We start from the raw sequence: 16,264 nt of genomic DNA on the forward strand, positions 1-16,264 counted from the left end.
GAAGCAGAGCCTTTGCAGAGCCCCCGGCTGTCATGGAAAGCGGCATTGAATCGCCCCGCAGCCCCAGACTGCCATGGAGTCTTCCCGTTGGTTAACCCCGGGAGCACAGCAGAGGGGCTCTTGGGAGGCCTGGGGGCTCTCTGAGCTTGGTGGTTTCCTTGCGCACGTTTCGTCACCCAAACTAGGCAGCAGCAGCCCCTCGCACAAGACTCGGTCACCCAGGACCACAGTGGTGCTGCCTTTGAGTGAAGGGCTGCAAAGGACCCACCTCTCACTCTCTTCCCTCCCCGGTGCCCTCGCAGGTGGAGCTGGAACGGGGGAAGACGCTGCACATCAAGGCCTTAGCCCTGGGAGACCTCAACCGGGCTGGCCAGAGGGAAGTCTTCTTTGAACTGAACGGGCAGCTGCGCTCCATCCTGGTCAAGGACGCCAAGGCTATGAAGGTAACAAAACAGGCAGGCAGAGAGGCAGGGCAGGGTTGGAGTCCTAACGAATTCAATCCCGGTAGATTGGATTTTGCTCTACAGAGTTATCTGTCTTCTTTAAAATCAGTGGCATTTAAAATATATCTTTTATTCATAAATGGTATTTAGGTTAATTACTAATGCCACTAGCCACAGCATGTTCTATTATTGTCACCCAATTTAGCATTTAATTTCCAATGAGCCCCCCTCCCTCCCCTGTCTCCTCCCATCTCTTGGCACTCTGTCTTGGGCAGGAAGCAATGGAAGGAAGCCATGGCTGTCCTCCCCCCTCCCCTCACTCTTAACTTTGCCTTGCCAGGAGATGCACTTCCACCCCAAAGCCCTGAAGGATGTCAAAGGCCAGGTGGGGGCTCCCATGCCTGGGAAAGTCATCGACATCAAAGTGAAGGAAGGCGGGCAGATTGAGAAGGGACACCCGCTCTGCGTCCTGAGCGCCATGAAAATGGAGACCGTGGTCAATTCACCCATGACAGGCACGGTTAAGAAAATTTATGTCAAGCCTGAGATGAGCTTAGAAGGGGATGATCTGATCCTGGAGATTGAGTAGCCATCTCGTCCCAGGGACCTCAAATCAACTTTCCCAGCTTTCATCACTGGACCTCCCTTTCCCTTCCCTCCACTCCTCTAGGGGAGGAGCAGGGCTGGGTTTCAGGAGGGCAGGGGACTCATTGCTTCCCCCCTCCCTCCGTGAGCATGGTGGCACTCGTTGTTGCCTTCCTCCTCCTGGCAGAGAGAAAAGGAGCCGAGTGAGAAGGAATTGCTGTGGCCATGTGCACATGTCCCCCAGCCCATCTCTCTTCGGCCCCCTTTTCCTGGAGGCCGTGAGCCTGTTTGGCAGTAGAAGGGGCCGCTTCTGTCCCAGGCGGGAGGGTAGGGGGTCCTCCTCTCTAGCTGCTGCTTCTGCTTCCCTCCTTTCTCCTACCTTTGTGGAGGATAATTTTTGCCCCAATATCAGCCTTTTTCCCCTCCCTTTATCCATCTGCCTAGTCCCTTCTGTTTCAGTTGCCAAACCGAGGAAGATTGGCCATGCCCAAGTTTGAACTCTGGGCTGCCGCTTTGTGATGTAAAAGCCAGCTAAGCCGAGACTCCAGGGCTGCTTTGGAGGGGGTGGAGGGGCTGCCATTCCTCTTTCCACCACTGGAAGAGGCAGCGCAACCAAATCATGATTTTCCTGGGTTGCCAATTATTGGACCAATCATCTGGGCTGGGCCTGAGAATCGTGGATGGACACTTGGGTAAAACAAGGGAAGGGCAAAACTTTTAGTGGAAGCCCTTGAAAGAAATAAAACGAAACGCTATGGCTCTGTGTGTTTCTATGCATTCCTTGACGTGTGTTTCCTCTGCTACTTCAGCCTTGGCTAACTTTTGGAAGAGCTTCCTTTTATAAACGGTGTCAGAAGAACAGCAGGAAACATTAGGAACAGGACTAGGGGGCCCTGGCTTAACCTGTGTTTGTTCAGCAACTGTTCAAAATTACCAGGGCACTGAACAAGGAGACATCCAACTGGCATAGCAGAAACAAAGCAGACCGTGGATCGCCTTTGGCCATCTGGGTGTCCACTGTAGGCCAGGAGGGATGGCTAGGGAGGAGGCTGTGGGGTTTGGCCCTCAGAGACGCTCAGTAAAAGACATATTTATAATTTACTTTCAATGCTTGAGCTCTGCCGGGTTCGCTTTCTCCTTGACCCTCTTTCTAGTTGCTAGAAACCCCCTCCCATCCCTCCCCCCACCTTTTCTTTTCCCTCCTTGAGGGCATCTCACTGTTTCGGCTGAGCCAGCAGCACCAAGCAGCCACAGGACAAGTCATTTGCTGGGCTGGTAGTCTAAGAGAATGCCGCTCTTTGTTTTGGTGCCACACAAGGGCAGACGCAGGGCTGCTGCTGCTGCTGGAGGGAGTGCGGGCCAGGACGAGGTAACGATCACAGCCACCCTGAGCCAGGGAGGGAGGGAGATCCTGGGCTGGGTGAAGAGTCCATGGGCAAGGATCAGGCCAGATTCCCCAAACGGGATCCCTCAGAGTTCCAGCAGCCTTTTGTTCAGTGGACAAAATCATGGGTGCTGCTGCCAAGCCAGGCTTCTCTCCCCCCCCCCTTCCTGGTTTTATGCCTTCCTGTTTCCTATCTAAATGCAGAGCTGGGCCTTCCTTCCTGGAACCTGCTGTCCATTTTGGCCCTTTTGGCCCCTGCTCAGGCCTGCCCAGATCTTTCTGACTCTTCTCTTTCTCACCTAAAATCCTAGCCATCTCTCCCAGCTCTGTGTCGTCTGCAGACTGGATAAACGTCTCATGCAAGTCATTGGTGCAGTGTGGAAGACCCCAGCCCAGGACAGGGTCCTCCGCGGCCCACTTGAGAGCTCCAGTCTAGTCTGCCTTTTGCCATTTTATTAAGGAGCGCAGGAGAGTTTTGCTGAGCTGGAGGATCTTCTAAGCTAGGAAAGGTAAGGTTAGTGATCTGCAACCGACCTATGTTGGATTTTTGACACCAATTCCTCCTATCAGAGTGCTGACCAACAAACTGTCAAACATGGCTTGAGGATTTTGTACAGGATTGGTACAAAGCCCTTTGTTGTCGTCTGCTGTTTTTTGAAGATAAGCTCCTCCAGGACTTCTCAAGATAATGTTCTATGCTCACCCCTGCTGGTTCCTTCCGGATCTTGGGATGTGACCTGCCTGGCCCTGGAGACCTGGATTTGTTTAAACCGGCTCTCTTACCTCCTCTCTGTCTACCTGAGCCGCTGCCCCCTCCTTCCTCAGGGACGGAAGATATGGCCTCCTGACACAAATACGGAAAATAGGAGCTCTGCATTCTTACCATTTTCTCCTTGCAAAGTTCTACAATCTCTTTGCCGCCCCCCCCCCCATTTTTTCCCCTTCTAATGAGCTGCCAAACATTTTTTGTCGTTGTTTCTGATGTTATTACAAGTCTTAGCACATTTCAGCTGTAACCTTCCTTCCTGATGTGGGTCCTACAGCTTCTGGAGATGGCCTTGCATTCTTTGGTTCTGCCCCTTTCCTCTGTTTCTGCCGAACCTCCCTTTCCCCCTGTTACGTGTACTGTATTGGCCTCTTCAGGTTTCTCCTTCTTGCGGCTTTATGCCAGTGTGGTGGAATCGCTGGCTGAAGGGGGGGAGTAAAGGGGACATGACAGCGTAGAGTCGATTGGGGGGGATGGACCCTGAGGTCGAACCCCCAGGCATTTCCCAAGGGAAGGCAGGCAGTCTGGCCAGATTCTTGCAATGTAGGTGATCAACAGTAAATATCTACTTTGGCCTATTCATGTGGGGTTCAGGCAGGATTTGGAAACCAGTTTTGTTTACCAGTGAGGAACGCCAAGTTTAAAAAAAGGGTACTTTTTTAAGGAAGCCTCCATGACGGGAGGTTTTGTGCCATCTGGAACTGGATGTAATAAGCAAAGCATGAATAAGAACCAAGAAGAGCATTTTGCCACTCATGAGATTTAGGATTATTCCATTTTTGTTACAGAATTTTCATTTCATGGGCACCAATGTGGGGGGAGGGATCTCTGGGCTGGGGATCCACTGCGTGGCCATAAAGGAGAAGGCAGGAAGCCGCTCTCTTCACATGTACGGAGTGCCCTCTTCTTTTTCGGGTTCTTCTCCAGGTGGGACCACAGGAGGACTCGGAGTGGCCCGGTACTCCTCACAACTTTTTACTCTTACTTTATGGATGTTGAAAGCAGGGAAGGTTGCCAACTCCAAGTAGCACAAATATTTCTACAGGCATAAAAGAAATAAAACAGACAAGACTTTGCAGAGCTCTTGCATGGAGGTTGGTCTTTACGTTTTCCAAAATCTTTACCTCCCCCCTCCCCTCCTTTCCTGCATTTCCATTATATCCGAAGGAAGCTGTGTCAGTTGCTCTGCATTTTATGGGCAGTTGGCTGTGCAAACAGCACCCCTCAGAGGTTCCCAGTTTCTCATCCTGGTGCCCATGATGGGGCCGCAGCAGCCAAAGGTGGCTAAAGGGCTGATGGCGTGTGTCAGATAGAGGCAGCCCCTCCTCCACAGAGCGATAATCCTGGAGAAAGGAGTGGGGCTTCAGGGGCAGCACGGACCCCCCAGGTGGGGGGAGGGCAGGAGCGACTTGCATCGGGAGCACCCCTTTCCCTTTCCTCCCCTGGAGTTCCAAGGCAACGCCTCTTCAAAGAAGAGTTTGACCTCCTCTGACCAAAGGGAAAAACAACTCAGTGGCTTTGGCACCTCTGCCCAGCTGAAAACTGTCAGCAGGCAGTGGGGGATGAAATCCTGGGGGCGGGAGCCCCACTCACCTTTCTATTCAGGGTGTCTGCACGAACAGTAACAGGTGGGGTTGCATTGGCTGGTGGTCACAAAGGCCCTAATCCCACTCCAGCTTTCTTCCTCCCACCCCCCCCACCCCATGCACACCCCACTGGGCTACCTCCAGCCCACCCAGATTTCAGCTGTGCTAACAGCTAGGAGTGACTACATGAACCCCATCCTAAAAAACGGCATTAAAAACCCTTTCCTCACCGGTGATCCAGGAACAATCTGACAGTTCTTGTGATTTGGTCTTTTCTCCCCCGGAGGACATGTGACCTTCACCAGGATGGTTCTGAAGTGGTAAATTTTCCCGTGCATACTCTGAAATACAGCCAGCAAAATTCTCAGGTGAGCTCCCTCTTGTCTCCCCCTCCCCCCTACATGTCCCTGATTTCCCTTCAGAGGATTGGCAGCAAGTCCTCACCACCTTGAGGGTAGACCTGAGGGAGTCCGGGAAAAAGACCAGCAAGTCTTCTGAGTGTTACAGAATTTGCCCCAGAATTTTCAAAGTAACAGGCATAGCAGTTTAACTTGCCTTTTAAAAATTGAGTTAGATAAAGAATAGTTTCCTGGAATGAAGAGGCGGCAACAGAATACTTTAAAAAACCCCAACTATTTCTTTATGACAGTAGCAGTTCTAAGGAGGGAAAAGGGGCATTGAGCAAGGAAGATTTTACTGAAAGGGAGGAAAACAGACCAGGGAGAGCCGCTTCCGTCCCGTGGCCAGTGAGTGAAGCCAGTGAGCAAAGGACACGACTCTCTTTCCCTGCCACTGAAGAGGAATTCTTTAAAATGATAAAAAGTATTTCGAAGACCAAATCTGTTCAAAAGATAAACTCTTAGACATTAAAGTACTGCTACTGAATTTTAGAAGAGGGAAACTGAAGAGTACAGTGTTTATGTGTGTGCAATAAAAAGCATGAGCAAAATCAGAAAGTGTGCCCTTGTAGCTTTGCAAGTGAACATGAATAGAATGAGAACAACCTGAAACTTCATCCCACCCCTTTCCCCTTACCATCAATTGGACGTGGACCTTTTCTTCGGGGGCTGAGAGGTAAGTGCAGTTGTGCTCCTTGTTCAAGTGCCCCACGGCCTGGTGGTACATGAGGGTAGCTTGGTAGATGATTGCATCGTCCCTCATCTTGTTCCAGAAGCCAGAAAAGTCATTGGACTCTGAGAAAGGCCACGGCTGCCGATGTCCAAGGCTCGGCTGTCCCAGGAGAAGGGCCAAAAGGCAACATAACCCAGAGAAAGACACCACCTTTGCCATTGTGGTTGTTGGGATCTGAAGTGCCCGTGGAGGGTGACACTGCTCTAAGTAGGAGAGCCACTGCTCAAGAGCCTCCTCTCTTGGCTGGGTGACCAATGCTCAATCGAGGGATTATCTCCCAGAGAGGGATGTGTGGCTGCCTCAAGGGCTGGGCCAGAAGAAGGTCGGGAGGAAATGCCTGGTAGGAATCCTTTTCCTGCATAGGAGACATAGACCCGGGGCACAATTCTCAGTCTTGCCTGAAGTTTATTGGCAGTTTCCAGGAATTCTGAGTGCCTACTGGAAAGTGTAATTGGATGAAGCACAGTGAGATGGATGAGGACTGGCTGCAAACTGGATCCTGTGGACACCAGAAGGAAAAACCTGAAGGAAGGAAGGAATTTTGACAAACGCTTGCCTGGGGCAGAAGGATGGGATGGAAAGGGCATTGTAATCCCCACCCCACCCCAGAGGGGAAAAATGTGGAAGAATATCAAGATAGACAGGTGGTAATAAGCAAGGGTAGACATAGTTCTAAACAGACAAATATTTATCAAATTTATATTCCACTCCAATTGGAAAGAGTCTCAGAAGCTGATAAAAAGCAATAACATAATATCTATCTATCTATCTATCTATCTATCTATCTATCTATCTATCTATCTATCTATCAGTGGTACAATCCAAATTTTTTTACTACTGGCTCTGTGAGCGTGGCTTGGTGGGCATGGCAGAGGAAGGATTCTGCAAAATCTCCATTCTCTCCCCACTCCAGGGGAAGTATATTGCAAAATCTCCATTCCCACCCTAACCAGAGGTGGTATTTGCTAGTTCTCCGAACTGCTCAAACTTTCCACTACCGGTTCTCCAGAACCTGTCAGAACCTGTTGGATTTCACCCCTGATATATATGCTAAATAAGAATACATAAACTCACATACTGGTATTCTCAAGAAGCTCAATATTTGGGGCTTTTGTCAAGCGGGCCTCTCTCCTCCTGTGATTTGTAGAGAAACAGACAGATGCCCTCGAGGGGTGATCCAAGTTCCCTTGAGTTGTCAAAAGCCAAGATTTCTTAAAGTCTCTTAAATGCTAGTCTGGGAATAGAAAGATTTAAGCAAGTATTTTGTTGGATGAACAAGCAGAAAAAAATGTTTGATCAAGGTGGTATTATTTTAATAGCAGATATTCCATTTCCCCACCCACAGGAATGCTTCATGTTGCATTTCTTGATCCCAGATCGGGGTGTGGGGCTATAGTGGCCACTTCTGCAGGACAGCGGATGCTCCTAATTAAGGAATATTTCTGACAAGAATTAAACAAATTGGAGTTTATGGACAAATCTTTTCTAGAGCCAAATCTCAAAACAGCTTGAGTGGAAATGAATCTTCAACTGAAATCTAAGCAGTGCAGATTCCTGTAGGGTTGGTCTTCGTTCTGCTTCCCAGAAACAGCAATGTGATTTGGCATTTCCCTTTGTCTTCCTCTCCATTTCTAGATTAAATTCCTTATTGCTGAGCCCCATCAGTTCTCAGTCCTTAAAGCATAAAACCATTTCAGAGACATAGTCTTGTGTTCTGGAGCTCAGACTGTGCTTATTTTTTGATATTTCTTATCAAGTTATTTTCACTTTAATTTCGAGAAACCTGCAAAATAGGCCACCATTAAAAATACCTACATGGTGGTTGTAAAATAAGATTCTTCTGGTTGATTAGAAGATTCACCAAGTACCAACAGCAGCTGCCAGAAGCTGCTTGAGAGTAGAGGGAGATTTTCCACATCCTTATTGCCTGACTGCCCCACCTGATATATAGGCAACCCTTGGATTACAAATATCATACATTTTGCTGATCCTAGATTGGAAATGAACTTTTGGACCATTGATCTTAAAGAACTGGATTAATTGGCAGGCTGGTTGCAAAACAATTTGTGTTCTGTTCTGCTTTCTGGGACTTTTCATGGAGCAAGCAGCTCACCCTTTAGTTTTTTCCTGTTCCCTGTTTTCTCAAAGCTTATCCCCCTTTTGAAGTCACAGATTAGGGGTTGAATTCTAAGGAGTCAAAATCTCTCCTAGGAAGCCCCAGTCTTCCCCAGCACTTCCTTGGGTGGGGCGTAGGAGAAGAGCTGTTGTCCTGGATCCCCCTTCGGAGGTCAACACTCTCTTTGTCCGAGGGGGTGCAATTAGAGGTCATCTGGCAACTTTTTAAATTCCTTGCATAGGTTCAGTGATTTCTGAAAGCAAGGGGTCCCATTAAGTGACCATGTTTAATGTTTTTCTAGAAACATTGTTTTTATAAGATTGTCCTGGTGTTACACATTGTTGGTAGCTTAGACCGGTTCCTAAAAATCAATATGTTCTTTTTAAAAAGCTGGCAAACATATTGTTATTTTAGAATTTCACTCATTGTGACATGAATGATCTGTTGTTCTCTTTTCTATTTTTTTTGGCCCTTTGCTTCTCCCCAGAGATAGCTTCAGATTTTGCAGACGGGGACTTTAAAACAAGGTCTTCCAACAACTCTTATGGTATAGGAACAGCTTTTTGATCTAGTGGGAGATGCCCATTTTATTTTGCACATTTCCTTTTCCCTTCCCTTCCTCTTTTCTTTTCTCCACCCATGAGTATCGGAATATCTATTCTATTGTGGAGGGATTATTATTCTTTAAAAAGGTCCAGTATATAAACAGGAACAATGTCCCATGAAATTGCAGAAAATCCCATTCTACGAATTGAAATGAAAATGCATCTTGGGTTAGCAGGAAAAAAAAAACAAACCAGGCCTTTATCGGTGTGGATGATTTGTGATCATTCTGAGAAAATTGTTGTGCCAGGGAGGTCATGTCATTTGACCTGCTCAGTCCAGCTTCTGTCAGACCAGTCTCTCTCAGAAACTCCAATGAAGAGAAGCCTCCTGGATGTCAAGAGTCATGTCAGGCTCTGGCTGATAGCTTATGCAGCGAGGAAATTCCTTTTGGCATCTAACCTGAACCTCTTTCAAGAAAGATCTGGGGTTGGTTTGGTTTTTTTGTTTACCTGAGAGTTAGGTACTAATACTGTGTCAATTATGTCCATTCTTATTTCTCCCATAACCAACGTTGATTTGATCCATTCTCTTGGTAAGTCTCCTGAAAGGGGGTGTGTGGATTGGTACTGGCGTAATGCATTAATGAACCTTGAATGGGGGGAGGGTGGCTCACCTGCTTCTTAAGAAGTCCTAGCTAGATCCCACCCTAATGGGCCATTTGTCCTGTCTCCAGAAGAAGCTGGTCATGCTGCAGCTCCAGAGGGTCCTGGAGGAAACGGGTTCCTCCCTTTCAGTTGGGATTCAGGTCTGGATATGGGGTGGAAACAGCATTGGATGTTCTCTGATGGGAGCAGATAGAACATCCTTGACCTCTCAGTGGCTTTCAATAGCATGGTACCCTTCTGGAGCACCTTAGGGGGCTGAGAGTGAGGGGCACAGAGTTTATCCCCTTCCTCTGAAGCCGTTTCCAGCTGATCCAGAGCGAGAGGTCTGATCCTTGGCTCCTGCTCTGCGGTTTTCTCTCCATTCCTTTGTAACCTCTACATGCAGCCTCTGGAGGACACTGTCCATCAACGGGGGTGTGATGTCCTCAGTATGTTGACCCTGCCCTACATCTCTGCATGTGGAGAGCTGAGCAATGCCACAATTGTTTCTCTGACACCTGGAGGCTCTGGCACTTAGAGGTCTGGATGGGAGCAACAGGTTCAAACCCTGGTAAGAAGGGTATGGGCTCTTTGTCTCTTGGGGAATTGCCATCTTTGGATGGGATGGCATTGCCCCAGACAGACCCAGTGTGTAATCTGGGAGTTCTCCTGGACCTGTGACTCATACTTAGGAGCAGGTGGCAATTGTAGCCAGGAGGGTCTATGCAAAACTGTTCCTAGGCCTACAGGCCTTACTTACACCCTAGTCTACTCCTGTTTCCACTATTGTAAAGCACTCTACATGAGGCTGCCCTTGGAGAGTATCTGGAAGCTTCAGTTGGCCCAAAATAAAGTAGACCACAATAGTTCTGGGCAAACCCAAATTTCCAAATATGTCGTCTTTTTTGAGTCTGATTCTCAGAGGCTTCCTGGGCAAGCCCCTGCAGTTTTTTTGCAAGGTTTTTCAAAGGTGCTTCATCATTGCCTCCTTCCAAGGACTGAGAGAGTGTGGCTGGCCCAAGGTCACATAGCTGGCTTGGTGTCTAAGGCAGGACTAGAATTCTGCATCTCCCAGTTCACAGCCTCAAACTGGCTCTCACCACTGAGTGCAATTCTGGAAGAGAAGGCTAACAGATTCATAATCCATGACAAAATTGGCTTCCCATCCCAGGATCATCCAAAACAAATACAGATCTTTGCAGTTGACATTTTCCAAAAGGTCAATCTCGAGTTCAGAAGTCAATAAATGACTATCAAAATTCCTTGTTTATTTCATTGACCACATCTGACAACACTGTACACATTCAGTCGGCTGATCTGACTCACACATGCCAAGAACCACGATTAATGCAAAGGTTAAAAGAAGAATGGACAGAGAGCACTTTCAGTCTGATAAGTTAAAATAAATTAAAGCAAGTAAAGTGGAAGAAAGGCTGGGCTGGAGACTCTGAAAGGCTGCTGGGAGGAAGAAATGTGATTGCAGTTTTTAGATAACACAAGATAGTATAGATAATTAAGGCAAATTAATTTCTGTTGCTTCGTCTGAATTAGTAGCCTTCCATTTTCAACAGAAATAAAGACTCCGTGGGCTTCAGTTTAGGGATAGTGATAATGATAAATATCTTACACTTTAGGGAAATAGCATGTTACATATGGAAATGCCAGCTATGCAAAGGGCAGCCTAGCCCTCCTGTGGCTCAGGTTGGCATTGCAGCTGGGAAGCTCAAAGATAAAAAGCTATTCAGAAGGGCGCTCCCTTGCACAGGAGGAAGCAGGTTCTCCCACTCATAACTTTTTGAGAAGCTGTTTAATTTTGTTTTCTCCAGGGCAGTTGCTATCCGAAGGCAGAGGGTCCTGAGAGGCTGTTTTTGTTCCAGTCTGGGCAGGCAAAATCTATTGCTCACCAAGCACAGTAGGCAGGATAGGGGCGGTGGGATGGTGCTGCTTGAATGGCAGTGGGCAGGTTGCCTTCAGCCCTCTAGTCCCCTCTTCAACTTCTGAGCTGCTGCCATCTCTGAAAGCCAGGCTGGAAACAACACCTGTGTCAAGAGGAAGGGAGCAAAGCAAGTGAAGGGATCTTGGAGTCTTGCTGCACAACCAATTAAATATGAGCCAACAGTGTGTGGTGGCAGCCAAAAAAGCCAATGCAGTCCTAAATTGCATTAACAGAGGGATACAATCAAGATCAAGGGAGGCCCTAATACCACTCTATAAAGCCTTAGTAACAGCACACCTAGAATACTGCATTCAGCTTTGGTCACCACACTGTAAAAAAGATGTTGAGACTCTAGGAATAGTGCAGAGAAGACCAACCAGGATGATTAGGGGACTGGAGGCTAAAACATACGATGAACAGTTGCAGGAATTGGGCATGGCAGGCTTCCAATATCTCAGGGTTTGCCACAAATGAGGGAGTCAAGCTATTTTCCAAAGCACTTGAGGGCTAGACAAAGAATAATAGATGGAAAATCCCCAGGGTCCGAAAAGTCCAAAACACACTCAATTTTCAGAACGAAGCTTTCCCTGAGGAGATAGACCAAGCTGTATCTCAGAATTGGCAGTAGGACTCAATTCAGCCAGAAAACGTCACTTAACACAGAGCTCAGATTTAAAAGGAAACACATATTTTTTGTTCCCCAGGGTCTGGAACGTCCAAAACACACTCAATATTCAGATCCGGTCTTTCCCTGAGGAGTCAGACCAAGCCGTATCTCAGAATTGGCAGTAGGTCTCAATTCAACCAGAAAACGTCACTCTTGTCACAGAGCTCAGATTTGGAAAACAAATATTCTTGTTCCCAAGGGTCTGGAAACCCCAAAACACACTCAATATTCGGATTTGAGCTTTCCCTGAGGTTATACCAAGCTGGATCACAGAATTGGCAGTAGGACAATTCAGCCAGAAAACTTCACTTTTAACACAGATTTAAAAGGAAACACATATTCATGTCCCCAGGGTGTAGAAAGTCCAAAACACACTCAATTTTCAGATTCGAGATTTCCCTCAGGAGTTAGACCTTTATCAGAATAGGCGGCAGGGCTCAATTCAAGGTGTTGGTTACCATCTTTAGAGCGCTCCATGGCTTAGGACCTGGGTACTTACGAGATTGCCTTCTGCTACCGATAGCCTCCCACTGGCAAGTGTGCTCCCACAGAGACGGACTCCTCAGGGTACCGTCGGTCAAACAATGTCAATTGGCGACACCCAGGGGGAGAGCCTTCTCTGTGGGGGCACTTGCCCTCTGGAATGAATTGCCCCCGGAGATACGGACGATCCCTGACCTGAGCACCTTTCGCTGTGCCATCAAGACGTTATTGTTCCAACAAGCTGGGCTGGCCTAAACATTAATTTTAATGGGTTGTTTTTGTTTTAATGATGTCGGGGCCAAATTATTTAATATGTTTTTAAATTGTTTTTAAATTTTATATATGTGCTTGTTTTATCTTTGGCTGTGCACCGCCCTGAGTCCTTCGGGAGAAGGGCAGTATAAAAATTAGATTAAATAAAATAAATAAATAAATAAATTCAGCCAGAAAACTTCACTTTTGACACAGAGCTCAGATTTCCAAAATAAACACGTATTTATGTCGCCCAAGGTATTGAAAGTCCAAACCACACTCAATTTTCAGATTCGAGCTTTCCCTCAGGAGTTAGACCAACCTTTATCTCAGAATAGGCGGTAGGACTCAATTCAGCCAGAAAACTTCACTGTGAACACAGAGCTCAGATTGAAAAAGAAACACATATTCATGTCCCAAGGTGTAGAAAGTCCAAAACACAATGTTCAGATACGAGCTTTCCCTCAAGAGATAGACCAACCTTTATCTCAGAATAGGCGGTAGGGCTTAATTCAGCCACAAAACTTAACTTTTGACACAGGTAATGAAACACATCCTGGTGTCCGTTTTTGCATTAGGTTTAAAGAAAAAAATTGACTTCAAAAAACATTTTGCTTCCTGGGCAGCATTTTTCTGACCGCAGAGTCACACGTTTTCTAACCCAGGCACCAAAAAGGCTCGATTTTTAAAAAGTGGAAGCAACACCATTTTTAGACATGGAATTTCATCCTGATACTCATCCTGGGGTCTGATTTTGCATTTGGTTTAAAAAAACAAATTTGGCTTCAAAAAACATTTTTTTCCTGGGCAGCATTTTCCTGACCGCGGAGTCACGCGTTTTCTTCCCAGGCACCAAAAAGGCTCGATTTTTAAAAAGTGGAAGCAACACCATTTTTAGACATGGAATTTTGTTAGGATATGGTTTGAGCCTAACTAATTGTCCAGGCAATATGTATGTACTGTAACTTTAATCTGTAAATGTATCATGTTACCTTAAAGGTATTCATTGTAATGCTGAATCATGCTGTAATTAGGTAATCACTGGTTGTGAGAGTATTTAAGCAAGATATTGTAACGTATTCAGTTTGATGATGAAGCTGCTATGAAATAATAATAATAATAATAATAATAATAATAATAATAATAATAATAATAATTTTATTTCTATACCGCCCTTCTCCCGAAGGACTCAGGGCGGTGTACAGCCAATTTAAAAAGCACAGGACACAACAATGATTAAAAATGAAAATAATTAAATAAATTTGGCCGGATTAAAACCCCAAAAATTTAAAATACCCCAATTAAAATTATTATGTTGATAGGCCGGCCTGATGGAACAACAGGGTCTTCAATGCGCAACGAAACACCCGGAGGTCGGAGATCTTCCGTATTTCTGGGGGCAGTTCATTCCACAGGGCTTTAAAGGTGATAACCAACACCTTGAATCGCACCCGGAAGACCACTGGGAGCCAGTGCAGCTCGTTTTGGTAAAACTCTCCAATGATATAAAAGCTGCAGTTGAAAACAAAGTTTTTGTGAAAAAACCAAAGAGTTTTTTTTTAAAAAAAAAAAAAGGTAAAAGGGACAATTGCAGAGTCGAAAGGAGAGGAAGCTCCTTCGGCCCACCAACCCCTCCATGGCTTGCAGGGTCCCCTTGGGCCCCCAGATAGCTGGCAGAGTTGAGTCTTCATGCTTTTGGGGAAGGTCAGGAGGTTGGGGGCCTGCCTCGTCTCTGGGGCTGGGCTACCTAGACGTACAGCCACAATTCAGCTCAAGAGGCTTGGCAACTGGCATGTACTTATGACGGTTGCAGTGTCCCGAGGTCACATGACCCCCTTTTCTGACTTTCTGAACAGCAAAGACGATGAGGAAGCCAGATTCAGTTCCCAACCTTGTGACTAACTTATAGGATAGGATAGGATAGGATAGGATAGGATAGGATAGAACAGAACAGAACAGAACAGAACAGAACAGAACAGAACAGAACAGAACAGAACAGAACAGAATAGAATGAGCTGGAAGGGATCTTGGAGGTCTTCTGTTCCAGCCCCCTGTTCAAGCAGGAGAACCTATAGCATTTCGGATAAGTGGCTGTCTAGTTTCCACTCTAGGGATTCACTTAACAACGGTGGCAAGAAAGGTTGTAAAATGGGGCAAAACTCACTTAAGGACCGTCTCGCTTAGCAACCTCAATTTTGGCCTAGATTGTGATGGCAAGTCAAGGGTTGCCTGCGTTTTCAGTTTCCTTGCAGACCATCCAGAATCTCTTCCTTTGTGAGATGGACAATCCTTTCACTTAGATGAAGAAAGAAAGAAAGTTTGTTTTGAAGGGGGGGGGGCGATTTTGGTGATTCAATGCAGCTTCTGGTTTCAGAGCTGAGTTTGCTCCAGTTGCTTTAAACACCGGCAGCTCTTTAAATTTCGAGTTTCTTGGCCTCTTCAGCTTTGAACAACCTTCATGGCATCAGATCTCCCTACCGTCAGTTTTGCACCTAACCATTCCTTCTTTCTCACGGGGTTACACGGCACATCAAGGTGTCTGCACTTTCTCCAGAGATTTGAGCTGCCATTCACTTGCTGAACGTTTTCTGGATTGGACACAAATAGTTTCATTACTGGAAGAGACTTTAGACATGAAATAAACGCTAATAAGTCAAACAACAATATGAGAGCGTGTTATGTTCAGGGTCCCAGCGTCTGTGAGAAATATACCCTATTAATAATGTCTTTGTGTATTTTGAATGCCTTCACTGAACATAACTATCTGCTGTTTCCACGAGTCACAGCTATTGTCTTAATCAGTTGAACTTTGAACTGAGTAGAATTCTCCAATTATTTCAGAATAAGAGAGTTGGAAGGGACCTTGGAGGTCTTCTAGTCCAACCCCTAGCTCAGGCAGGTGACCCTATAATCATCTCAGACCAATCTCTTCTGAAAAGCTTCCAGTGATGGAGTTTCAACTTCAGCTTCAACTTCTGGAGGCAAGTTGTCCCACTGGGTGAATGTTCTAACGGTCAGGAAATCTCTCCTTAGTTCTCGGTTGCTTCTCTCCTTGATGATAAGGAGAGACCAGACAGTCAGTTATCGGAAATGGTGTAGGTTCTCCTGCGCTTGACCAACGGGCTGGACTAGAAGACCTCCAAGGTCCCTTCCAGTCAATTGGAGGGCTGATTTACCACCAGCTTATCAGGTACTTAGGAGCCGAGGGCTTGGCAACAGCCAATCGCCGGCCATCATCACACCACTCAATAGGAAGGCACCACATAAAAATGAAGCATAGAATTGCCCATATTCCGGTAGGGAGAAGTTACTGAAGATGGATTCCAGCACAGGTCCAAAAACTCAGAAGACGGAACCAGATCGGACCTTGCAACATTATCCTGGGACTCCCAAAGGGGTTTTTTCCAGAGGCAACCGGACTTTGTTTTTCCTTTGAAGACATTTCGCTTCTCATCCAAGAAGCTTCTTCAGCTCTCTTGGATGAGAAGCAAAACGCCTTCCAAGAAAAACCGAGAGTGTCCAGTTGCCTCTTGAAAAGGCACCTTTGGGACAACCGTGACTTGGATGACTGAGAGTCTCCATAGACATTATCCTGGGACGCATAGATTGGCCTTCATTCAATCAACATTAACCTTTCACTTCCTTCTCTTTGTCTTTCGTTAGCACCGACAGAGAAGGAATTAGGGAGAAATTGAAGGCACGCTTCCTATTATGTCTCCTAAACT

General features: G+C 46.4%; 2 protein-coding genes across 7 annotated transcripts in view; one reads left to right on the forward strand and one right to left on the reverse strand.

The window, feature by feature from the left end:
* The window catches only part of PC (pyruvate carboxylase), a 150,371-nt gene extending 148,584 nt beyond the window's left edge, over window positions 1–1,787 (forward strand). For all 6 annotated transcript variants that reach the window (XM_034427002.3, XM_034427003.3, XM_087881274.1 and 3 more), the window contains 2 exons: window positions 303–443; window positions 784–1,787. In XM_034427002.3, coding sequence (XP_034282893.1) covers window positions 303–443; window positions 784–1,032 — 390 coding nt within the window. In that variant the 3' untranslated portion in view covers window positions 1,033–1,787. The remainder of the gene's footprint in view (window positions 1–302; window positions 444–783) is intronic.
* A 2,135-nt stretch (window positions 1,788–3,922) lies between these two features.
* On the reverse strand, window positions 3,923–6,132 carry LOC148111626 (uncharacterized). The gene is made up of 3 exons (XM_087881279.1): window positions 5,800–6,132; window positions 4,995–5,105; window positions 3,923–4,217 (listed from the first exon to the last, which is right to left on the reverse strand). Exons 1-3 carry the CDS (start codon window positions 6,052–6,054, stop codon window positions 4,062–4,064), a joined length of 522 nt encoding a protein of 173 aa, XP_087737405.1. The 5' UTR covers window positions 6,055–6,132; the 3' UTR covers window positions 3,923–4,061.
* Between the last annotated feature and the right edge of the window lie 10,132 nt (window positions 6,133–16,264).

Source organism: Pantherophis guttatus, chromosome 18 (assembly GCF_059756535.1).
Source record: "Pantherophis guttatus breed Tessera chromosome 18, ASM5975653v1, whole genome shotgun sequence".
Lineage (NCBI taxonomy): Eukaryota > Metazoa > Chordata > Lepidosauria > Squamata > Colubridae > Pantherophis > Pantherophis guttatus.